At 38.7% G+C, this 26,558-nt stretch overlaps 1 protein-coding gene across 1 annotated transcript in view; it reads left to right on the top strand.

The window, feature by feature from the left end:
* Window positions 1–25,244, top strand: part of Lipa (lipase A, lysosomal acid type) — a 33,564-nt gene extending 8,320 nt beyond the window's left edge. Inside the window, exons 4-10 of the mRNA XM_004838476.4 lie at window positions 9,990–10,188; window positions 11,327–11,436; window positions 12,713–12,849; window positions 14,084–14,230; window positions 15,076–15,147; window positions 22,087–22,158; window positions 23,827–25,244. Of these exons, the coding sequence (XP_004838533.1) occupies window positions 9,990–10,188; window positions 11,327–11,436; window positions 12,713–12,849; window positions 14,084–14,230; window positions 15,076–15,147; window positions 22,087–22,158; window positions 23,827–24,060 (971 nt within the window). The 3' untranslated portion in view covers window positions 24,061–25,244. The remainder of the gene's footprint in view (window positions 1–9,989; window positions 10,189–11,326; window positions 11,437–12,712; window positions 12,850–14,083; window positions 14,231–15,075; window positions 15,148–22,086; window positions 22,159–23,826) is intronic.
* Window positions 25,245–26,558: the final 1,314 nt, after the last annotated feature.

Genomic DNA, 26,558 nt, shown 5'->3' with positions numbered 1-26,558 from the left:
TGCAGGATGAAATTGCTTAAAGCCCAGCCATAGTTGTTTGATTCTTCTAGGCAACAGTCTTCAGGGCTCTATTGGATGAAGACACATCTGTCCTGGCTTTCACCTCCATTCCATATAGTGGTGGCCCTTGGCTGCTTGAAGTATATGCATGCTGCCACCCATGGTTAAGCAATCTTCTCATCAAGTGTTGGGCTACCCTTGCTTTTTGCTAGCTCTTTAAGGGAACTGAAAGTCAGAAATTAATTATTTTTGGGGAAGTAGTTCTGTTTTCATCTGTTCAGCCCTATTTCAGAAAGTCATGGGATATCAGTACTAGAAGGAGCTCAGATTCCTGCTTGGGCTAGGGAGTTGGAGAGCTTATATTTTTAACATACTCTTTTGGGGTAATCAAAGGCAACTGGGAGTTTGTGTTCTAGACCAGTGTCCTCACTTTACTGGCTGAGACAGCTAGGCTCAAAAAGAAAAAGAAATTTGTCTCAGGTTACAACGTAATTGTCCTGCTAGTCAGCCTGTAGATTCAGTGTTTCGTGAACTTTAGAGCATAACCTTATGAAACCACTGTTGAGCAAGTTGATGCTATGATTGTCACAATATATTTTTTATTTGGCTAAAACAAGAAAATGCTGATTGTGCCAGGATTATAAATAAAATACATAAAACAACAACAGGTAGTTTTACTCATTGCCTGAGAAATTAGCCAATCACCAAAGAAAGCAGCAGAGTGGTAGATCCATATCTGAAAAGTTTTGCATCTGATGGCCCACTGGAATAGCTACAGCAGTACACAGAAACAGGCTGGTTTTTTTTTTTTTTGGTAATGGGGCTAGAACTCGGGATTTTGCGCTTGCGAGGCAGGCAGCAGCACCATTGAGCTAGATCCCTGTCCAGAAACAGGCTTTTTAACTGTGCCCTTAGCAAAGCCTCCCCAGGGGCTGCTCATAGAGCGCTTTTTTTTTTTTTGGTACTGGGGACTGAACTTTGGACCTTGTGAGGCAGGTGCGGTGCCACTGAGCTACATCCCCAGCCACCGTGGAGCTTTTTGAGTCATAATTGAAAATCCACAATGTTGTTTAAGATTTAAGTCTTTGGAAGGAAAGGCCATCAGCTTGTGTTTTGCTTTGCTTGTTTATTTTAGAGTTCTGACTAAGTTCTGTATTTTGTTTCCTTACAGAAAATCTTACCTTTTAAAGAAACCATGTAAAAAATAAATAAGTGCAGTGCTCTATGAAGCGACACATAGCCTTTTAAAATCTGACATCTGATTCCTTGCAACAGTGGCACTGAATAGATTTGACTTTGTTCATCAGTGCCTGGGCCTAGTAATGAGGACTGAGCTCAAGTCAGGCTCATGGGTTCTTGATGGTACTTCAGGATGGGAGCTACTTTCAGACCCTTTGCCTGACCCTGCAGCATAAGGGGTCTGGTGTATGGCAAGCGTCCTACTCCCAGATTGGAGCTGGAGCAAAGGCCCATGTGGAATGGAGGATTTAATGCTGTTCTTCCCCTTCCCTCTCCCAGAGCTCTTTCCCTTTCTCCTGTTTGACTGCTGAATGTCACTTGTGAGGGAGATTTCCCCAGCTGCCCACAAGGACAGGCTCCTGAGGCTACATATTCTGAGTTATCTGTGTATTTCCTTTATATCACTTAAGACAATAAATAACAAGCAATTACATGTGTAACCTCTCTCTTCCATGTTAGGCTGTAAGTTCTGTGGAGGCAGAAGCCTTTTCTGACTCATTTGCTTACAAATGCTCCATCCCAAGGCCTACTATCCATGGCAGCTCCTGCAGCTTTCTGGGGAGTTGATTAAACAACACTGAGACTTCAAAATGTTCCTGGCCACCTTTGGGTTAAACTGTTCTGACTTATGAGCTGAGGTGACCACAGACATAATCTGTGGGCTCTGTGGTGGACAAAACTAGAGGCTTTATTATCTAGTGGTTAAGAATGAGCACATCAAAATGCTAGCCTTGGGTTTGAGTTTCAGTTCTACTACTTTGACTAGCTTGGCAATTTGTTTAAGCTCTCTGAATTTTGATTTCTTTATCTGTTACACAGAAAGATTAATACTTGCCACTTTATAGGTTGTTGTAGTAAGGCCTATGAAACATCTAACCTTATATTAATGGAGCTGCAGCTTTTGCTTTCTACTTTTCAATGTTATGCAGGATTTGGTGGTGGTCTCTGCTATCTGCTTTCTCGGTATACAGTCCTCTCTGACACAGAATGTGTTCTGAACCCTAAGGAAAAGAGAAAGATGTCAGGATCTGTTTACTACAGACAGAAAACGTTGAAGGAAGCAATGTAATAGGTAGAACTGTATCTCAGGGTCAGGTGACAAACACAGTTGGACCTGTCAGTTGTCCCCCTCTCTGGATCTCTTTGCTTCTTCCAGAGCTAGATAATTTCCCATTATGCAGCCACCTGTGAAGCTCTGTACACTCAAGTTGCCATGATGTGAAGCTGTCTGAGGATAGGCTATGGTGGTAGAAAATAGGCAGGGGTGGCTGAACAGTGGTCTTGCATGGAGATGATGGCACTTTAGTGTGGCATGACCTGGGTTTGATCCCCAGCTCCACCATCTACTAATCATGTGTCCTGGGGTATGTGTTTTCTCTAAGCCTCATAATCAGCAGAGTACAAAGGATAATTTAAATGGCTCAGCACCATCCTGCCTACACAGTAAACTCTATAAACAGTGCCCTGGAGAGTGCCTATGTTGTATGTGGTCTGTGTGTTTTTGTGTGCATGTGACTAGTTAATGTTTTTTCCTTTCACTTAGTTCCTCCTTATCTATGGGAGATACATTCCAAGACTACCAAGGGATGCCTGAAATTGTGGATAGTACTGAACCCTATGTATATCATGCTTTCTTCTATATATACATATAAGCTTTTCTGTATAAATTAGGCATTGTAAGACATAACAATAATAACTAATAATACAATGGAATACTTATAACAATATACTATACTAAAATTCCCAGCATTATTACTCCTGTGCTTTGGGGCCACTATTAAGTAAAAGAAGGGTTACTTAAGCACAAGCACTGCGATGCCACGACTGTAGATCTACAACCAAGACAGCTACTAAGTGGGGAATGGGCAAGGAATGTTTACAGTGTAGGTATGCTGGACAAAGAGGTGATTCATGTCCCAAGATGGGGGGAACAGGACAGTTTCAGAGCTTATCAGAGCACTCAAAATGGTGGCACAATTTGAAACTTATTAATTGTTTATTTCTGGAATTTTCCATTTAATATTTTCAGACTATGGCTGAATGGAGGTAACTGAAACCACAAGAAGTAAAATCCTGGAATAGAGGAGGAACTGCACATTTCACTTATTATCAAATTCTTATGTGCACACTAGCTGCCAGAGTCAGCGTTAGCTGCTGCGGGCACTGCAGTGAATGAGGTGGCCAAAATGCTGCCTCTCTATTGCTTAATAATCACAGTGACTGTAGCCAGGGGTAGAAGAACAGCATTCTGAGGTATGAGATGGTTTTCTTTCCCTGCCTGTGATGCAAGGCACTCTAATACTCATCAGGTAGGTCATCCCCTTCCCCACAAGTGACTGAAATGTGAGTGCAGGGGCCTGAACAGTGGCAAAGCCTACACTTTTCTTCTGAGATTTTCTGTGGACAAGCCAAGCATTGTGCTTCATGACTAGATGACAGAAGGGCTCTGATTATCCACTTTAACTTGCTGGAGATAAAATAGCTGGTGAAGGCTAAAGACCAGAGTTATACACCTTGTGACTCAGTGCCTACTCACTTGATTTTTTTATTTTTCCAGGTCTTGGGACTGCAGCCATGTCCCTGATAAAGTCAGGGAAGTGACTGATTTAGGTAACCTGCAAATTGGCAGGTTGCTTAGCTTTCTAGGATATATGCCTTGGAGATAAGTTTTTTCTTCTTGTTTACCCCAGAGAATACAAGCATTGTGGTCAAGGCTTTGTATCAGAGTTGCTTGTTTGTAGTTGTTGTGGTTTGAATATATCTCCTCAAGTTCACGTATTAGAAACTTAGTCCCCAATGCACACATGCCAAGAGTTGCACCTTTAAGAGGTGACTAATACCCACTGTCACAGAAGGCATTCCTGATAAAAGAATGGGTTTGGCCCTTCCCTCATGCCCTCTTGTCCTTCCACCTGGCCAGGGAATGACACAGCCAGGAGGCCCTCAGGAGATATGGATCCCTCAATCTTAGAGTTCTGAACTTTACACTGGAAGAAATCAATTTCTGTTCATTATAATTTATCCAACCTCAGGTATTTTGCCTTAGCAGAAGAAAGTGGACCAAAAAATACTGCTTGTGGATGGTTTTAAGGACAACTCTTCAAACTAGATTATAAAAATTCACTCATTAGCCCCTTACTTTGGACAAATGAATGTCTATGCGTTTCTTGTTTTGTTTTGTGGTGCCAGGCAGCAAATCCAGGGCCTTACACATGCTAGGTATGCATCATACTACTGAGCTAGAGGCTGAGCCCCCAAATCTGCTCTTAATCATTCTTGAAAGAGGCCCTAGAACCATCTTCAGGGACTTCTTAGATGTGTACCAGAGATGTCCGTTTGATTGGCCTCTCTCTGGTCATTTCAGGCAACACACTTTTGTCTGGGCCAACTTGGAGCAGAGATAGCTGGACCTAGACCTCTTTAGATGAATTCCAATTTGAACACAGCTATGGATAGGCTGATTCACAATAGCCAAGAAAACTGGTCAAAATCAAATATCCCATATATGGAATGTTAGAATTTGAGAACTTTAAGAAAAGATAGACTTAGCTAGAGCTGAGAGGACCCCTGTGGGGACCTCCCATAACCCCAAAACAGTCACATCTCTCCCAACCTTAGCCTTGCCCAGTGGCACAAGGTAGCTGCAGGAGCCACACTACCTGCTTCAGAAGTCTGGTTCACTGTGGCCGGCTGTGAGGCTGTGGACAGCTTTCTTAGTTAGCCACACTGTGCCTTAGAGTCCATATCTGAAAAAAATGGGGGTAAAAGTTTGTCCCTGGTTATATTAGCATCACATGGCTGCTTTAAGAAACACCACTAATGTTGTGGCTTAAAACTCCAGATTGTTTTTCTTACAGTTCTGGAGGTCAGAAGTCTTAAATTCAAGATGTTGACAAAGCGAGGTTTCTTCTGGAGGCTCCAGGAGATGATCTGTTTTCTTGCCTTTTTCATCATTCAGAAGCTGCCTTCTTCCTTGGCTTGTTGGTCTTTTTTCCATCTTCAAAGTCAGCATTGTGTATTCTCCAATTTCTTCCAATTCTGACCCTTTCTGCCTCCCTTTTGTAAGGTCCCTTGTGATTACATGGGGCCCAGTTTTATAATCTGTACTGTTCTCCTCATCTCAAGATCATTAATTACATCTTCAAAGTCTCTTTTGCCATGTAAGGTGATATATTCTTTTTTTTTTTTTTTTTGGTAACGGGGACTGAACTCAGGACCTTTCGCTTGTGAGGCAGGTGGCGGAACCACTGAGCTAAATCCCTGGCAAGGTGATATATTTCGATGTGACCATCTTTGGGGACCGCTATTCTCCTACATAAGTGTGGAGAGCTTATGTGAGAAAATGCATGTAAATTTTTAGCAAAGTCCCTGAAATACTTGCTTTGCTATTGTTGTAACTGTGACTATAGTGCCTGGGATAAGGAATACCACTCCTCTTTATTTTTCTTTATAATGCTTATTTTCTAATAATATTTTACTACATTTATATATTTATTATTATCAGGGAGTATTATTTATTGAGTTTTGCCTTTTATCAGCCACATCATCAAGTACACCTTAGGAGCACACACCCACACCCACACACACGCACACACACACACACACACTTCAGAGCTGACTAAATCCTACAAGATTTCATGGCCAATGAGAACTGAGTCTATTTCATGCTCACATCCTCAACTTTGGCCTCCTTCCTCCTTGCTTAGTTTTGCTTCTTCCCCAGACTTCAGCTGCTTCTTATAAGTGTTTTTGAGTGTGGGAGAGACCCATCTGACTCAGTGTCCTGACAGAGAAGGTCAGTATTTTGGGAGGCAGGAGGAACTTCCCCATGCACTGGGTCATCTTCCTCCCAGGGAACCACATTCAGTTTTAGATCCTGAGTAATCCATTCCCTGCTTACACCCACAGTTGGGACACATCAGGCAGGCAGAATTGCTGAATTGTGCTGAATTGCCCCCGGCTGCTTCCATTAGCCAGCTTGGAGCTGACCAGGTGACTGCGGAAAAAGTCACTACCCTCTCCTGGCAAAACAAAACAAAACAAAACAAAACAAAACAAAACAAAACAAATGGTCTTTTTGGCTTTTTCTTTTATCCCCCAGCCCTTCTAGAGCCAGCTAAAACTTAAAGAGGAGTGAATTTTGGTAATTATTATTGTCACTTACACTGAAGTTTCTAATTTCAAACTTTTCATGACTTTTTAAATTTCCTAAGCTAAACCTGGATCCCTCATTGGAGGTGGGTACTGTGCTTATAAGACACCAAATCTACTGTAGAACTCTCATAGTAAATTTGGTCTTGTTGATGTAGTGTTAAAGTGCACATTTAAGCCACATGTGGTGGTGTATGCCTGTGATCCCAGCTACTTGGCAGGCTGAGGCAGGAGGATGACAAGTTCACTTCAAAGTCAGCCTGGCCAACTTATTGAGATCGTGTCTTAAAAACTAAAAAGTGGACTGGGGATTTTGCTCAGTGGTTCTGGTGCCTGCCTTGAAAGCATAAGGTCCCAAGTTCAGTCCCTGGTTCCAAAAAAAAAAAAAGAATTTAGGGAAAAACTAAAAAGTGCTGGGGATGTAACTCAGTTGTAGAGCATCCCTGGATTCATTCTCTGGTACCATAAAAACCAACCAAACAAAAAAACAAAATGTAAATATCTGAAGGCAAAAAAGTATAAAGCAGCCCCAGTCTTGGTCCGTTTGTTTTCAGTTCTCCAGGGGCAGAAAGTCACCTGCTTGGACTTAAGGGTGCAGAGAGCACAGTGTTGTGATTAGAAAATCATAGACTCATTTGGGGTTCTTGGCTCAAGAGTCCCACTGTTTACTACATGAGAGGACCAGCACCCAACACTGGACAGGTTGTCCGTGTTGTCCACGTGAACACTTCTAGAACTGTCTACAGGGGGCACCTGGCATCAGAGGAACTGTTGTTTAAAAATAATTTATTAATTGCTAAATATAATTGAACTTCCATATTTGTGGGGTTCGCATCTCTATTAAACCAACCATGGATCAAAAAATTTCAGAGGAAAATTGTATCTGCACTGAATATGTAGTCTTTGTTCAGTATTCCCTAAACAATTCAGTAAATAATACAGTATAACAACTATTTAGACAGCATTTCTTATCATATTAGGTATTATAAGTTATCTCTAGCTGATTTCAAGTATGTGGGAGGATATAAAGGTTATATAAAAATATTCTATTTTGTATGTGGGATATCAGGAGTCCTGGATCTGATACCATGTGTAACAAGGAATGGCTATATATACTGGGACATAAGCAGAAATAAACATTTGTCAATTCACTTCCAGCCCTATCATCCCAACAAATCATTGTTTCCATTTTCCTTTGATATTTTACATTATTTTTGCATAGCTGCAGTCTAGTCTGTAATTTTGTATGTTTGCCTTCTCTTCTTTTAAAGTAGTAGGCTTTTCTGTGCTATCACAGTCCTAGTCATTATTGATGGCTTAATTATTAAACCAAGTGAACTACAATTAATTATTGTCCACTTGACAATTAGCTTGTTTACAGCATTTTTCTGTTGTAAAAGGTGGACAGAAGGGACAGGAAGCTCTGACTTGTTCAGTTTGACGTATGTGTCTATCACTGACTTTCTTATCTCATTTATTCCTCTTATTTATTTATGGAACTTAGACTGGTTAAATAGCTTAATATGAGCTGATGTATATTGTACTTTTACTGTGTGCCAGACACTTTGTTTGGGACTTTTTATATACAATCACACATCCGTTACTCCCTATTAGGTACATATTGCCATTTCTACTTGGCAGGGATAGTGTAAATTTTAAGGGTTGTTTAAATGCCTTGCCTAAGGTGTCATATCAGAACCTGGAGAGGATTGAGTTGAATCCAGGATTGTTTCTCTTTAAATCTCATGGTCATTATAATGTCAGCTCCATGAGGGTAGTGTTTTTATCCCTCCTGGTTTTGTTCTTTACTGTGTCCTCAGTGCATAGAAAGATGCCTAACACATAATTGGTACTTAATAAAGGTTTGTTTAGTGAATGATCAGTGGTCTCAAAACTGTAGCAGCCTGAGTCAGGTTTCTTTGGCTCTCAAATTTTTGTTTTGTTTTCTGCTGCATCACTGTTTCAGGTACAGGTAAGTAGAAAATAAACTTATACACACACACTTATGAATATATAAATGTGCTATCTTTTTCCATTTAATTTTTAAATTCAACTTTTTTTTATTAGGTTGTGTGTTTTTAGAGCAGTTTCAGATTCACAGAAAAATGGAGAAGTAAAATTGATTACTTCCAAATTTTGGCAACTCTGAATACAGCTACTGTAAAGGCCAGTATACAGAGACCACCCAGTGCCCTCTGCCTCCTTTCAGCCCATTTATGAACATCCCCCAGCTGTATATTTGTTACAATGGAAGAAGCTGCAATGGTACATCATCATTACCCAAAATTCATAGTTTACTTAGGGTTCACTCTGAGGAGCTATGTTCCATGAGTTTAGCCAAATATATAATGATCTCTGTCTACAACTGTACTATCACACGGAGTTTCAATGTCCTAATAATCCTCTTTGTTCTGCCTCTTTCTCTCCCCCTTTCCCCAAACCCTAATACTCACTGATTTTTTACTTTTTTACTTTTGCCTTTTCGAGAATGTCATATACAACGCAACCTTTTCAGATTGCATTTTCCACTTAGTAATATGCATTTAAAGTTCCTTCATGCTTGATGGCTCATTTCCTTTTAGAGCTGGATAACACCCCATTGTCTGGATATACCACAGCTTATCCATCCACTTGCTGAAGGATGTCTTGGTTACTTCCAAATTTTAGCAATTATGAGTAAAGCTACTTTAAACATTCATGGACAGGTTTTTATATGGACATAAGTTTTCAACTCCTTTGGGTAAAATACCAAGTAACATGATTGCAATATTGTATGGTAAGAGTATGTTTAGTTTGTAAGAAACTGCTAAACAGTCTTTCAAGGTGGCAATACCATTTTGCATTTCTGTGAGCAATAAATGACAGTTCCGGTTGCTCTACATCCTTGCCAGAAATTTGCATTCTCATTTTTTTTTCATTTGGGCTATTCTCATAGGCCTATAGTGGTATCTCATTGTTCTGTGTGATCTGTTTCTTTTGGTTTATTTTGTTAGCATTTATTGTTAGAAATACAGTTTCTGGAGCAAATTTTACAAATAGTTTTGGGGATTGAACTCAAGGAGCACTGAGGTACATCCCCAGCTCTTTTCATTTATTTTAAAATTTTATTTAGAAACAAGGACTCACTAAGTTTTCCAGGCTGCCCTCAAACTTGTGATCTTCCTGCCTCAGCCTCCTGAATAGATGGGATTACAGGTGTGCACCACTATGCCTGACTGTGAAAACATTTTTCACGTTCCTAAAAGTATATTAAATTTTTCTTGATGGTCAAGTCAGTTGTATTGTTACTAAACAAGTAAAAATAGTTGAATTTTGCTGCTACCTCATCAGCCCTGTTTTTTTTTTGTTTTGTTTTGTTTTTTGGTACCAGGATCGAACTTAGGACCTTGCTCTTGCAAGGCAGGTGAAGTACACTGAGCTCAATCCCCAGCCCCTCATCAGCCCTATTTTTTAAAAAAATTTTTTTACTACTGTTATATGGGAGCAAATTGCTACCTCATTATTTTGTTTCTCTTTCATTATCAATTTTGAGATCATTTAGCAAGATGTTATCTTTGTTTTGAAGATACTATCTCCTAAACATGAATTTGTTTTTTCAGGTTCCAAACAAGTTGTCTTTCTGCAACACGGCTTTCTGGCAGATTCTAGTAACTGGGTCACAAACCTTGACAACAGCAGCCTGGGCTTCATCCTTGCTGATGCTGGTTTTGATGTGTGGATGGGAAACAGCAGGGGAAACACCTGGTCTCGGAAACATAGGACACTTTCAGTTTCTCAGGATGAATTCTGGGCCTTCAGGTATATTTCAGTTGATTAGGACTTGGGTCTTTTTCCTTAGTGGACTTAAAGCAGACATATGAAGAATTCAGAAGAGGAGGCTGCTAGATGAGTAACTTTGAAATTGCAAGAGACTGATGTCTCTTGAAAGATTCTTAAACTTTCCAGGAATTGAATAACTAGCAATTAGGTAACTTGTAAGTACATGATTTAATTAGGCCTTATATTTGGATGGGAATCCTTAAGTTCTTCTGTCATTCCAGGTGGTATGGGACATGCAAACTTCCTCACTTTTCTTCTTTTCAGAAATTCTTCTCTTCTCTCTCTTACTTCTGCCTTTACCAATTAATTGCCGTATGATTTGGGCATGTTGCACAATCCCTCTATGTTTCCTTATTCATAAAATGGAAATGATAAACACTTGTCTCATAAAGCCATCAAGGGATTAAAGGAGAGGATACTGAGAAAGAATCTCCACAGAGCCTGGGACATTGTAAGTGTATGGTAACAATTGGCTCATCTGTCTCTTGATGACAAACACATATAAATGTGCACTCAGACACTTACTGGGTTCAAGGCCATATCTTGTTGCACGGGGTATTAGAGAAGGTTGGCTCTCAGGATGTCTCCAGGATTGCTTCCCATTTGTAAAACTAGAGCCTTCCTAAGGACATGACACACAAGAATGAGAACTTTTATCAAAAGGCATGTGGAAGGATATATTCATTATTACTTTATTTGCAGTAGTGACAAACTGAAAACTACTCACATGCGTGTCATCAGCAGTGAACAGAATGGACAAGTAAAGTAGGTTATATTAGCAAAGTAGAAGAACAAACAACTACAACTCTGTACTAACATGGATAAAGCTAGGGATGGAGGAGTATATACTGTATAATCCCATTTGTAGAAAAATCTTACAGTGGGTGAAACAGACTTGTAATATGAAAAATAAGGATAATAGTTACCTTTGGAGGCACAACTAGAGGGGAGTCCAAGGGGGCTCTGTGGTTCTGGTAAGGTTCAGTTTCCCAAGGTCAATGCTGGTTTACTCAGCTGTGTTCTGTTTATCATACTCTGCAAACTTCATGTTTGGTGTTTGTGTGCTCTTCTATTTTATGTACAGTTTTAACAAAAGAATTCCTTTTTTGGATTACAGTTTTGATGAGATGGCAAAATATGACCTACCAGCCTCAATTGACTTCATTCTGAATAAAACTGGCCAAAACCAAGTGTATTATGTGGGTCATTCTCAAGGCAGCACAATAGGTATGTATGTAATAAAGATTGGAAGTTCATGTCTTTGTTACAGTTTATACTTGTTCTTAAAAATGAAATATAAAAAAGTTAGTGCAAATGCAGTTGTTTTTGTTTTTAATGCCAAGCAGAAATCATGACTAGAACAAAGCAATGGTAACAGTCTTTTATGGAAGTTCATAGTTTAAACTAAATGGCTAAATATGGTCTTAAAACTGAAAGAATTAATGTGAGCTACAACATATTGTTTATTTTTCAAGTTAAGCACAAACAGGAAGTTTTCTAAGGGGCTTAGAAAATATGCTTAAAGTTAAGTGGAGGGCTGGGATATAGCTCAGTGGTAAAGTGCTTGCCTAGTGTGTTTCATTTCCAGCACTGCAAATAAACAAAGTTAATTGGAATTTAACTATGAGAGTAACAGGTTGTGCTTAATTCCTAATTAGTTTTAAAAGGCTGTATTCATTTTAATTTCTGTTGATGATAATAGTAATATGTGTTTATTAGAAATAAAAATAGATAATTTTGCAATGTTTAAAGATAATACAAATTGTCCATAATTCTAACAAGCAAGTTTCTCTAATAAGGGGTTAGGGAGAACTTCTCCCATAACTTATTTAATCCTCCCTTTTAGTGTGCACTGTGATTAACACTTTTGTGTTCATGTCTCCTTAGAATACTTTCCTAGAAAGAGAAATTATTATGTGAAAAGTATGAATACTTTTAAACATATATACAGCCATGCTTCACCCTTAGAAAAATAGACCTGGGATTCTTCTTTCACAACTAGTTTACTTGTGTACTGTCCTGACTGATTTCTACAGTGACATTCTAGGGCTAACTGACAAGAAGTGACTGAGAGGGCTGAAAGATATTTTAAAGCTAAGGAACTCTAAATATGTGAGTTTGAGTCATTGGTGGTCTATTTGAATGAGGCTATAGATTAAGGATAGGCCAGGGAGATGGAAGTGGCAGGGTGGAGCATTGGAAATACAGTCTTACGGTTCACATAGTTATAGGAACAGGGAGGATTTTCTGGTTTCCCTACCTGGATATCTTCCTGTGACTATCTAGGTTGAGATTTGGAGCAAATACTTACATACCCTTGATTTGGTAATTTAATTAATCAGTGTTTGCTCACCAGAGGTTCTCAATTGTTTTAACTCTGAAGACATAGTTGCTTACAGGCTCATCAGGCTGCTGCTGGGGGTGACTCGAGAATGGCCTCCCTTGCTTTTTCTAAGAAAGCCCACAAAATGGGATTTCTGTTGTCTTCCTTTTGTTCCCACAGGTTTTATAGCATTTTCACAGTTTCCTGAGCTGGCCAAAAAGATTAAAATGTTTTTTTCCATGGCTCCTGTGGTTTTAGTGGATTTCTCTACAAGCCCTCTAACCAAATTAGGACAAATGCCGGATCTTGTCTTTGAGGTACCCCCTCCCCCTGTCCACCAGCCCCATTTTCCTCTTCATATCTAAAGAACTGGCCATGGGAGGAAGAATCTGTCCTGGTCCTTTGTGTTTGGTGTTAGTGCAGCAGTGGGCTTTGCTTTTCTCCCTTCACCCCTACTTCCCATCCAGGGGAGCTCAGGGAGATAAGTACAAACTGTACACTACAGCCTTGTATGCTCCTGGTTAACATGTGTCAGTGCAGCTCTCTACCTGCCACACAAAGAAAGCACAAGGTCTGCAAGAAAGTAATCGAAACATTCATGCATTTATTCTTTATTCCACAAGGTGAGCCTGTGCGTAGCAGTAGGCAGAAGATGAGAGATGGGAAATGTGCCTTCTTACTTGCCTTATCTCTAACCACATCCCTAAAAATAATTCTTCATTATATTTTATCATGTGACCCCTAAATACAAGCCAGTGACTGCCCTGGGCTTCAGTCCTAAAGCTGTGTAGCCCTAAACTCTGTTCAAGAAAGAAACAGCTCTCATAAGAAAGAGTTTTAGGACAATTGAGGCCAGTTGCTCCATGCATTTTATTCATGCATTTTATGTTTAATGTATGAATGCACACACACACGTATACAAAATCCTGTACAGAAATATATAGTCATGTGCCATATAATGACATTTCTTTGAGACATCGCATATTTGATGGTGGTCCCATTAGATTATAATGGAACTAAAAAATTTCTGTCATATAGTGATGTCATAGCTTAATGCATTGCTTATGAGTTTGTGGTACTGCCGGTGTAAACAAACCTGTGCTGCCAGTTGTATGAAAGTATAGACATATAATATGTGCAGTACCTAATACTTGATAGTGATATATTTGCTGCCTTTTTATCATTATTTTAGAATATAGTTCTACTCATATAAAAAAGCTTACTGTGAAGTCATATATTGTGCTGTTGGGTACAACCTCTATACATTTGTGCTCACCATGTCTCTTAATTTCATCAAGGGGCCAGGTCAAGTGATTGACCTGTACCATCTAGGTTTGTGTCAGTGTATTCTATGATGTTTGTGACATAAACTACACTTAAAACCAAGTATAACACAGCCCAGTGACCATGTAAAAGACTTGCACAGGAAATATGGACGATACTCTGATCTCAGAACCTGAGGCACAAGTGAGGATGCTGGTGTGTGTGTTCTGAAGTGGGTCGTGGAGACTGAGATATCTGAGATACTATTGGGTTTCTTTGATTTTGCAGGAGATATTTGGGCGCCAAGCTTTTCTCCCCCAGAATGAGATTCTGAAGTGGCTAAGTACCCGCATTTGTACCCATGTCATTATGAAGGAGCTTTGTGGAAATGTCTTCTTTCTTCTGTGTGGATTTAATGAAAGGAATTTAAACATGGTATGTATATTGACAGTAAGGCTTGATTCAAACTTCCAGTGACTTTGTCTGTGAATGTGCTTGTTTGTGTCAGATGATATGCGAGATGCAAATGAGCTTATCCAAACCCTAGAGGGTCTTTTTCCCGTAAGAGACACAGGAATTAGCTTCAGCAGGTGCCCACAGTGCCTGTCCTGACCAGCTTGTGTCAGATTCTACGTCAAACACATATGGAGACTGTTGAACAAGGGTTTCTGTCACAATTTAAGTCATAATATTTATATATTTATTCTAGTAGTTTGTTTCTTTAAAAATTTTGTGTGTTTAAATTTGAAGTGGCTATTTGCATACACACATTTATATGGCACGTATACACATATATATGTGTATGTATTTACTTGTTTTATAAATTATAACCATTGGCCAGTAATATGCTGGTGTTTCTACATATATTTGTCATTTATAATGTTGCACTTTGAAAATAGATTTTAAAATTCTGGAATGAAGTCCTAGGGAATTTAAAAAATAATGTTAATTATTTTCTGATGATCAAAGCAAGATGTGATTGTTATTTAAATTTAAAAATTCAGGAAAATATAAAGAACAAAATGAAAATGACCTATAATCTCAACCCATAGAGCCCCATGCTTATCCTAGATTTTGCATTTCCTTCCTAGGTACTCTGTGTAGTTGTTCATAGTTTAATAGGATGTATTTGTAATAAAATAATTTTTTCAACTTGATCCCATATATTTAAGATTATGCCTCTGTAGTTTTTAATGCTTTGAAGGACAAAATGTAATATTTATTATCCATACCTCCTTAGTGATATTTTCATCCTTTAATGTAGCATATTTATTCTGCAGTCTAGAGTGGATGTGTATACAACACATTGCCCTGCCGGAACTTCTGTGCAGAATGCGTTACACTGGGGCCAGGTAGGTGTTCCAGGACTGCATCTGCATTCAGGTGAAATCGGGGTTGGAAAGGCCTATTGTATTCCTTGAAGAACCTCTTTGCAAACCTTTCCCAAACAGAAAGATAGTCTGCTTGCAAATCTGATTTATTTTCCTTCCCCAAAGTCCTTGTCCTTGTCCTTGAATTGCTTTAGCTGTGCTCAGTAAGGCACAATGCATTATGCATGGGTTCACCAAACATTGTTGAAGTTGACTTTCTTCTTTTTGTTCCCTTCCCTTTCCCTGACCCCTTCCCAGCCCTTTCCTTTTCTTTCTTTGTGATTCAAGCTTATATATTTTCTTCTTTTCCTTCTTCCTGCCTCCCCTCCCTCCATTTGTTTTTTATAGAAGTAATACAGAAATAAAGTAAGTTGTGAGTAAAGATTGATGGAGCAAAAAGAAAAAGCAGCTTTGGAGGTAGAAACTGCTATTGCAGCACTATAAACCAGAACTAAGCCAGCCATGGACATGAATAGAAGCCAGAACTTTTAAAACACAGTTTTGATTATTTCATTACATAAGTAATATGTGTTTGTTCTAGAAAATTTAGAATTTACATGTAGACAAAAAGAAAATTATCTTCAAATGAAAATAAAATTTCTGTATATGTCTACACAGAGATAAAAAAACTGTATTTAGAGATATAAAGTGTTTCCATATTCTGCTCTGAAACTCATGCTGCATATCTTTTCAGAGAAGCAGTTAGAGATATGCTAGATATAGTAGATGTAGAAATAGATTAATTGTCTTCCATTTACTGTTTCATAATTGGCTTCTTTTTTTGGTACCTGACAAATTGTCAGGGACTTCTTTCCAGGGTAGCACATTTTTTTTTTTTTTGGTGGAGTTTACTGGCAAAGCACCAGAGTTGTAGGTGCTTTCTTTTTTAAAAAATGTTTTTATTTTATTGGTACATTTTAGCTATACAATATAATGACATTCATCATTAGAAATTTGCACCTTTACATAATCTCTCTTGGTTCTTATTTTTTCCCCCTTCCCCTGCCCTCCCTTCAACCCCTCCACCCCTCCCTATTAACAAAGACTTTGTTTCCATTTTTTCATTTTCTCATATTAATTCCATTCCTTTCTTTCCTTTCCCCTACCCCTCCCACTTCCCCTTCCCCTTTGCCCCTTTTCTTCCTATTTCACATTGCCTATTATACCTTTTAGTCCTTATTTATACTTTCAATTTCTCACACTAGAGAAACTATTCAGTATTTACACGTGTGTACTATTTATTTCACTTAAGAGTATCACCTCAATGTGCATCCATTTAGAAATATCTCTTAATTTCTCATTTTTTATGGCTGAGTAGTACTCCATTTTATAAAAAGCCCACATTTTCTTTATCCAGTCTCCAGTTGATGAGCACTTGGGCTGTTTCCAAGTTTTAGCTATTACAAATTGTGCTCCTATGAACATGGGTACACATACATCACTGTGGTATGATTCTTTTAATTGGTAGCACATATTTTTGACAATTTTTTTAGCTAACTTTCTCTAAATATGAAATAATTTACTATTTAGCTATAAACCAAGATGCTATAAACCAAGTATCTGAGGCAGCTTGTAAGCTTATGGGAGTCACTGCTTTTATCAGAACTACTGAATTGCTTTTAAAATTATACCTCTTAATAACATATTATATGAAAAAAGTAATACTGACAAAAGTACATCTATAGTAAAAGCAGTAGGTTTATGAATCTGAATAGAATACATGCTTTTAAAAACAAAGATAGGGCTGGGGATGTAGCTCAGTGGCACTGTGGCTGCCTGGCAAATACAAGGTCCTGAGTTTGATCCCTGGTACTGCAAAAAAAAAAAAAATCTAAACTAAAATAAAAAGAATAAAAACAAAAACTAAAAACAAAAACACCTGTGTCCAATCCCCAGAAATTCTCATTCATTTGGACTAGGGAACTTATACTTTTTATTTTAACAGCTTTATTGAGATGCAAGTGGAATACTATTTTAAATAACATAATTTCATATATTTTGATCCAGGAAACTGGCTGCTAAACCATCACCTAAATCGAGATAGTGAGCATACCTATCCTCCTTCAAAGTTATCTCATTCCCCTCTCCCTTTGCAGTTCTAGGGATTGAACACAGGGCCTTCGAACTGAGCTACATCACCAGTCCTTTTCATTTTTTAAATTTTGAGGCAGATCTCTTGAAGTTGCCCAGCTTGAGCCCAAACTTGTAATCCTCCTGCTTCAGCCTTGCAGAGTGCTGGGGTTATAGGCATGCTCCACCATGCTCAGCTCATTCTTTGCCCCCTTCTAATTACCCCTTCTCCCCATTCCCCAATGATCTGCTTTCTGTCACTATAAGTTAGTTTGTATTTTCTAGAGTTTGCCTAAGTACAGCTATACAGTTTATGCCTGGCTTCTTTTACTCAGGATGATTATTTGGAGATTCAGCCATGTTATATGTAGCAGTAGGTCAGTCCTTTTTATTCTTAAGGATCTGTATTTTTAAAAACTCTGTCTAGCAGAATTTTCTTCCTAATCAGAGTGACACATCTGGAACATCACTGGTGCTTTCATCTTCTTCCTCAGTTGCCCTTGGACCACTGTCTGTAGGCAGGATGGCCTCAAATACTTAGCAGCATGAGCCCATCTCCCTGGGGCTCCTCTCTAAGGAGCCAGGACCTGAGGCTCTTAGCTCATGAAAGTGACCAGAAGGCTGAGTATTAAATGCCATAATTTGCTCTGGTTTAGAAGAGGGCCTGTGGAATGCAAGTCATTTGTCACATGTTGGCAGCACATCCTGACCACTTAAGCAATGCCCCAGACCTTCAGCTGCCTTTCTCCACAATTATATTTCAATTTATAATCACTTCATTTCTTCATGTACTGTGACATTGAAATTCCCTTTTATTATTGAGAATGTTTACCCTCCTACCAAGTGGACATGTCTCCAGAGAGCCCAACTTCTGTCACCTTGAAAGTGACAACACTCCCAGAGATGCATAAAAGATGACTAAATTTGGTTGAAGGCAGATGCTGAGCTAGTCACAAGCTTAGTGACCACCAGTCGCCCACATGTGATGTACCACATGCCTCAGCAAAGTGCAAGTGGCTTCCAGACCTGCTTTCAGGGCCCGGGGGAATGTGGGAAGCATGGTTATCTGAGGACCACTCTCATCTATTACAGAATGGTGTTGCTTCACTCCATGTGTGTCAGGCCTCCCAGGACTAGATTTGTGGAAGAGTGGCTCTGCTCTTGTTCCAGCCTTTTTTGCAAGCAGCCGGCCAACGTCAAAGGCTTCAGGCTGAGTTCCAGAGCACCGTTCTCTGGGTCTGTTGCAATCTTGCAACATTGGGTTTAACCGCACTGGAATGTGCCTCATGGACATTTCTGAAGCCTCATTCACTGCAGAAGGCAGCCTTGTCCTTTGCTATTCTGCTGCCCTTTTATCAATACAGGAACTGCCTTGTGCAGCTGCCTGTTAGTGCCCTGGCTGTGATTCTCCCTCCTCCAGGCTGTTGAACAGAGACCACCATTCTGGTGGTAGTGTGTTGAGGATATGCAGGGCCTGGGGGCTGGCAGGCTGGAGGCCACAGCTCAGGAGTGGAGTTTGCAGGCTTCTGTGGTAACTTTAGGGGTATCCTTTAAGACTACTTTATTTAAAATACATTCAGAAGATTACTTTTTGTTTAAATAATTAGCATTCATTTATTAACAAGTCCAAACCTAGTTCTTTCCTAGGCCAAAGATAGTTTACAAATCTTTCTGTTTTCCTTATAAACCAGATGAATTTCAGAGATCCCGCAAGCTAAGGCTTATTATTTTCTGACCCTTGAGGTAGCCCTGCCGAGTGCCCAGGCACTTGCTTCTGTTGGCAGAAGGCACATCCTAACATGTCTTTGGAGTGTCAGTCATAGTTACTTAGGGTGCTAATAAAAACACAGACTTGTTGGAACTCTCAGGGCATGTGTTTCTGGGATCTACACTTTATTTAGTTAGTAACTTGGATCATTCTGCTGTCCTTCATTTTTTTGTTTTTGTTTTTTTTGGGATTGAACTTGGGACTTTGTGCTTGCGAGGCAGGCAGCAGAACCACTGAGCTAAATCCCCAGCCCTGTCCTTCATTTTTTTGAAACTTAGTGCATTTTTTGAAAAACAAAATCCAAAATGTACATTTGATTATCTTTTAAAAACACTTTAAAATAATTCACTATAATTTTTATTATACGTGTAATATATGTTTTTTTAAAAATTTTAGAATGTCTTTACCACCAAGCAATAATCACTATTAGTATTTTGGCATAATCTCACTTTCCGATACCATTTCCATTACAAAAGTAGTATGATCTACATAGGGACTTTTTAAGTAGCTTTCACTTAAATAGTATTGTATTTGTTAGATGCAGACTAAGTTGCTGTTTCTGAAACCCTAAAATATATCCATTAAATAAATAGTTTTTTTTCCTCTATTATGAGATTAGCACAGAGATTAGCAGCCCAGGCTGGTGGTAAAAGAGGGATGGGACGTAACCATGCTGCTGAGGTCATGCAGGGTCGCAGTTTATAACTCTGCCCTCTTAGGGTGCTGTCTTTTTTGCTTAGTTGAAGCTGGGTCGGTTCCTTGTCTGTTTCAGACCACAAGGAGGTAGGTGAGAGGAAATCTAAGCCTAGTGGCTTTTCCTGAAGAATATAACTGGGAAATGTGTCTTAGGACTACATCCCTAGTGCTCACAGGGAGATGAGGATAGTTTCTGTCCTAGCAGCTTTGAGAAAGCTTAGGGATTCCATTACTGACAGGATAAAGGCAAAAATGGGCACTATGGATGGTTTCTGCCATCATAAAAGAAAAATATGCTTTTATAGGTCAGTAAACACATTTAAAAAATATTGGTAATGAAAAATAGTTTTCTGTCATGTAAATTTTATTTTTTTCCCTTTTTTGCTATGGTAGTTTTATTGCAATAATAACTATCCTGAGAGAAATATTCTTGTGTAATATATCTACCCTATAATCAAGATTATTTTCTTAGGATTATCTGTGTGCTCCATAGGAGTAGTCTTAGTGGTAAGAGGGTAAGCATATCTTCAAGATTTCAGATACATAGCACACTTTAAAGAAGTTTAACCTATTTACATTTTCATAAGCATTAGAGACCTAAAAATAATTTTTGAAATATCACTTTAAAGCTGTCTATTTTAATACTATACTCATTTCTTCCTGATCTTTATCTACCAAGATTATCACACAGATAAAAAAAGGGCATATTTAATTTCATGACTTTTTCCACTTAGTATTAGTTATTGGAATGATTTATGAACAGTTTTTATTTATTTATTTATTTATTGGTACCAGGGATCAAACTCGGGTCCTTGTGCTTGCGCAGCAGGCAGCAAAACCACTGAGCTAAATTCCCAGCCCTTGTAAATAATTTTTAAATATTTTATTATAATTATGACAGTAGCATACTGTTTTTGTGTATTGGTGGAGTATATATTTATTATTGCACACTGGCCTTTCTAATTACTTAGATTACTCTAAATAATCACACTTTCCCTCTTTGGAGGTGCCCTTTCAAGTGGATATGTTGAAGTCCCAAGTGACTGAGCACAAAATTCAAGTTTAGTGTGAGTTATAGGCAAGGTTTTCTTCTGTATTCCATACTCACTCCTGATACTTTTCATAAATGCTGAAAGACATGTGGGAGAAAGCGGTAAACTGGCATCTGTGTGCCATGGCAGAGCAATTTACATTTTTAAATTTTCGTTGACAGTTAGAAAAAAGGAGCAGATGCATTCATAGGTTCTGTAAATCCATATTGAGTTAAATATATTGAGTGTATTTAATATCTGTCATTTGCAATGGAAAAAGCAGATGCTAAGCATTTTTCCTGAAGCAATCCCCTTTAGTATCCAATCCCACACAGCATTTCATTACATCAAACAGAATTTTATACAACTGTTAAGAACTGAAGCTTCACATTTGGGCACCTTTTTTTTTCCAGGTACCACCACATGGCCAAAACTTGTAGTTTCCAGTTCATTTGACTTGCCATCTTGGGGTTTAATTCCTGACACATTTTTTTTAGCTTGGAAGCATAGTGGAAGTCTGAATTTCCATTATTTTAAATTTCACAAAGAAATGTCTTTTATTGTTATCACACTCTTCCAAATATGCATAAATTAAAATTTTATATATAATGTCATTTCATAGTTCTAGTGTCCCTAACTAATTAGAATTGTACTGTCTTGCAGAACTATTTGGTGACTGTATTGCTACTGGTCTCAAGAAAAAAGCATTAAATCAATAAAATCATTAAAATAGTAGATAAGTAAGATATATATATATCATATATACACACATGCACACACACACACACATATATATCAGGCATCTCCTAACAATAGAAATACATACTGAGGTTTGTGTCATTAGATAACTTCATCGTTATGTGTACGTCAGAGTGTGTACTTACACAGACTATACAGCTACTGTATCACTCAGTGATATAATCTTACAGGATCATTATAATATATGTAGCCCATCGATGTCTGAAATGTCATTTTGTGACACTTGACACTGTGTGTGTATCTCCAACTGAAATCCTTAACTTGATGAAAAAGTTTAAGATGCAAATTTCAGTGGAAAATATCCATGTAGATAAAGTTTATCTAATAGGAGCAACTGTGGATCCAGTACAACTCCAGCTATATGTGTGTAGCTGCTTTCTCATGTCATGTAATAGTGGTTTACCAGTCACACAGTGAGAAGTCATATAATAAAGGAGAACAAAACAATTTATTTTATTTAAATAATGACTTGGAAATGAAGAGGATATCTGGATTTTGGTATAAAATTGATTTCTGAGGTTGTAACTAACTCTAGCACCTTATGTTATTTCAGTTTTCAATGTCAGATAACATTTTTCAAATTCATTTTCTTTTTAGGCTGTTAAATACCAAAAGTTTCAAGCCTTTGACTGGGGAAGCAGTGCCAAGAATTATTTTCATTACAACCAGGTAAAGTTTTCAAGTCTTTTCATTAAAATGGGCCCTGAGAACACATGCAGGCAGCCTGCCTGGATTATCAGGACTCTGGTTGGGCTCAGGTGGTGTGCCTGTGCTGGGGAAGGTTGACTACATACTGTTAGTTTTCCCTCAGTCCCCTCCACAAGGACCCAGGCTTTGTACTGGTATTGTTGGTCGAGAACCCTCTCTCTTTGTGCTTTCCTTGGCTGTAAACATGAACCATCACTGTTATTCTTACTCAGAGGGATCATGAATGCACACTTGATCTATTTACCTGCTAGCTTTGGCCATATTATGTTGCTTATGCCTCTTCTTCCCTCTACAATTTCATGTTCTGAGTGCCCAGTGAACTAAATTATTCAATATTTTACCTGTATTTTTCTTATTTCTTACAATATCCCTATGATATAGATGTGGTTATCTCTGATTTAAAGACCGAAAAACTGAGTCATAGAGAATTTCTATGATTTGTTTTATACCTAGAAGGAGAAAGTAGGAGGGTAGTACTCCAAAGCCCTTTCCAGATTACTTGGTTCTCCTGAGGCATCTACTCCTGCTGAGAACAATGGCTTCCTTAATGGATATTAAACAATCATTACAGTATCAGCATGGAGTAGCTGCTCCACAACTCAGATTGTTTCATTATGGGTTGGATTACTTTTTTTTTCTTTTTTTTAAAATTTAATTTTGTTGGTACATTTTAGGTATACAGTATAATGACATTCATCATTGGAAATGTGCACCTTTACATAATTTCTCTTGATTCTTATTTTTTCCCCTTCCACTGCCCTCCCTTCAACCCCTCCATCCCTCCCTATTTCCATTTTTTCATTTTCTCATATTTCCCTTCTTTCCTTTCCCCTACCCCTGCCACTTCCCCTTCCCCTTTGCCTCTTTTCTTCCTATTTCACATTATCTATTATACCCTTTTGTCCTTATTTACACTTTCAGTTTCCCAAACTACAGAAACTATTCAGTATTTACACATGTGTATCCTAGTTATTTCACTTAAGAGTATGGCCTCAATGTTCATCCACTTAGCTATAAATGTCTCTAATTTCTCATTTTTTACGGCCGAGTAGTACTCCATTTTTTAAAAAAAACACATTTTCTTTATCCAGTCTCCAGTTGATGGGGATTTGGGCTGTTTCCAAGTTTTAGCTATCACAAACTGTGCTGCTATGAACATGGGTGCACATATATCACTGTGGTATGATTCTTTTAATTCTTTGGGGAAGATCCCCAGCAGGAGAATAGCTGGGTCAAATGGGACCTCCAGTCCTAGTTCTTTGAGGTATCACCATACTGATTTCCACAGTAGTTGCACCAGTTGACACTCCCACCAGCAGTGGAGCAGTGTTCCTCTTTCCCCACAGCCCTGCCAGCATTTGTTATTGGTTGATTTCATGATGGCAGCCATTCTTTCTAAGGTGAGGTGGAATCTCAATGTTGTTTTCATTTGCATCTCTGGAATGACCAGTGATGTTGATTACTTTTTGCGTGGTAAAGGCAACTTGAAAAATGTACTGAAACAAAATTTCAAAATTTAGTCTCTTTTGCTCATATCAGACTTTCTAAACAGTGTTTTTTGGAGATTGTACTCAATGTGACTTTGAAAATTATAACAACAGTACTTTCTGTGGCTCTTTCTGCATGTAGAGTTATCCTCCCATGTACAATGTGAAAGACATGCCTGTGCCCACTGCACTCTGGAGTGGAGACCACGACTGGCTTGCAGATGCCAGCGACATCAGTGTCTTACTGACTCAGATCCCTAACCTGGTGTACCACAAGCGAATTCCTGACTGGGATCATATTGACTTTATCTGGGGCCTGGATGCCCCTTGGCGGATGTACAATGAAATTATTGATCTGATGAGGAAATACACATGAAAACCAAAATTCAGACGTGGACCAGCAAGTCATGCGAAAATGTGTTTGCTTGATTTCCGTAAAACACTTATTTTCCTTCCCCAGATCTTTTGTATTTTTGTAAGAAAATTATGACTTTGAAGATGCCCAGTTTTCTACAGTTAGGATTCGAAACACACTAGCTACATTTTGCTTACTTATGGCAGAATCTGAAGCCAGTGTCACTATCGTGTTGTCTTGAAGAAATATCATTGACATGTGACAATACATGTAAACCTGTTCTGTTTCTCCTTACAATTTAAAATTACTGTATTGCCTTTTTACCCCTATCCAGGTTAAGTTAATAGATGTATTGGAAATTTTGCACTCTGTTGGTTGTTGGTAAATAATCTGTCACTGACTTAATCACAGTATAAAAAGAAGTATCCAGTTCTCATCTCCTTTCCTTCAAGGGCTCCATAGTCTAATTGTCTTATATTTAGGGATATAAACAAAACTTTGTCATATTTTTGTGTAGTAGGTACTTAGTCAAGTTCAGTGCTATCCTAGCTGTGCCAGTAGTGAAAATTCCATAATGAATTTTATCAGACCAAAGTAACATATATTTAACAAATGTTTAAATTGCTCAGGTCAAGCAAAATAGCTTGCTGAAGTTTTGAAGAGCATATTGCACTGATTTATAAATAACTTGAAGGCTGATACATTCAACTATCTATATTTGTGAACTCTAGATTGCATGGCAGGCTGTAATTCTACTTGTTTCAGCAGAATAGTACTGTGAAGAGACTATAAGGAACTCTGAACCAGCTGCTGTAGCTCATTGATGAGGTCATTGTGAACCCAAAGCCCTGTGGTCCCCTATAAGGTGTCCTGGTTCATTTTCACTCGTATGAAATGTGAATATGAATGTTTTAGTTTAAAGTTCAGCTCAGGAATTCATTTTATATTTTAGTTGAGTTTCATCTATATTGTTATAAGCCTGCTTTGCATCCCTGTATCAGGAAGCCTATATTTGTCTGGTTTTCTTGCAATATTGTTTCCTTATAATACTGTCAGGTGGACAGAATGATAATTGATGTTTTTCTGATATACTTATTTTCGCTACAATAACGATACTTGGTATTGAGTACATGCGGGCAGAATAATACTACTTGTAACATTAAGAGATTTTATTTAAACTTTCCAATAAAAATCAAAGAGCTTCACAGGCCTAAAGAATTGTGTGTTTCCTTCTTTTTTAAAAAATGACCATTTCATTCTCCCCTTTTTCTTCTGACAGGGCTCATGCTCATCTTTCTCAACTCCCCTTCCTCTTTCCTCCTTGTGAACCTAATACTGACCATGAATGTTTGTTCCTCTCCTAGGGGGAGGAGGAAAGGATCCCGAGCCCAAGGAGGGCTGGAGCATAGTTTGGAGATTTAGGCTCAGGTGCTACCCTGCATGGGTCATGTTATTGAGGCCATGAGTTGAGTTAGGCAGTAAGAAAACCTTATCTATAGGCAGTGTCTGGCCACGGGTAGGACCATAGGCCTAAGAAATTTTCATCCTTGAAAGGAGGGAACTGAAGTCAGCAGAGACAGCACATACCATACCCCCCCCCCCGATTTGAGGGCCCGTACAATCTTTCACTACTATACAAACTTGAGGGCACAATATATGTATTACTCATCTCTGCATACCCAGAGTCTAACTCAGAGCCTGGAGAATGGTGAGTCAATAAATGTATGTGGACTGACAAAATTGTGGAACAGTGGACTTCTTCATTTAGGGAAATGAAGTTAGAAAAACAAGTAACATCTGGGAGGGTCTAGATATAGAATTGGTGTGATTTTCCCATGGCAACCACAGAAAAAAAGTGAAGTACTATACACAGGGGTGTGCATTGCCAGGAGGGTGCCACCCTCTTTGCTGGCCATATGTTCCTCCAAGAAGCTATTCTTTTGCCTCTGACTAAGGCAAAATGACCAACCAGGTACAGATGCCTACTGGGTAGGGCTGATAAAAAAAGGACAGTGAGTGGACATTTCTATTTGTTGTTTTCTCCGGGAGTGGGGAGAACCTGCCAGAGAATGGCTTCAGTACCGTGGGTGACTTAGCTCCTCTTGCCATGGCTGTTGTCATTGGTGTCCCCAGAGATACGCTTGTAAGCTTGTGATTAGGCAAGTTCTTGGACACGACTAGAGACAACTGTCTCATGAATGAACAAGTCTTTCACTTTTCCTTTCACAGGTCTTTTTGAGTCTGTGAAAGGTGGAGTCTTTTGGATTCCTCCCATGCCCCGTTCCAAAATACTTGGCTTCCTTCTAATGCCAATCTTTTCAGCAACCAAGGTCTCCTTTACTCCATCTTTGCATGCCCCAACTGTACTGGAGCTTCCTTTTGGCCAAACTCAAAATGTTTTAAACCATTCTGCTGTGCTCTTTGTTCTTGATTCTCAGTGTAGAGCTGCCCAAAAGCCCCCAACAGAACCCAAGCCACAGCACGAATGTTTGTCTGCTTTGAAATTTCCACCACCAGAT

The sequence above is a fragment of the Heterocephalus glaber genome, unplaced genomic scaffold (assembly GCF_053883595.1).
Source record: "Heterocephalus glaber isolate CG9 unplaced genomic scaffold, H.glaber_assembly_v1.0 deba00001497, whole genome shotgun sequence".
In the NCBI taxonomy this organism is placed as follows: Eukaryota; Metazoa; Chordata; class Mammalia; order Rodentia; family Bathyergidae; genus Heterocephalus; species Heterocephalus glaber.
Note: the sequence above shows the minus strand (reverse complement) of the source record. Positions and strands in the feature narration are given on the sequence as shown.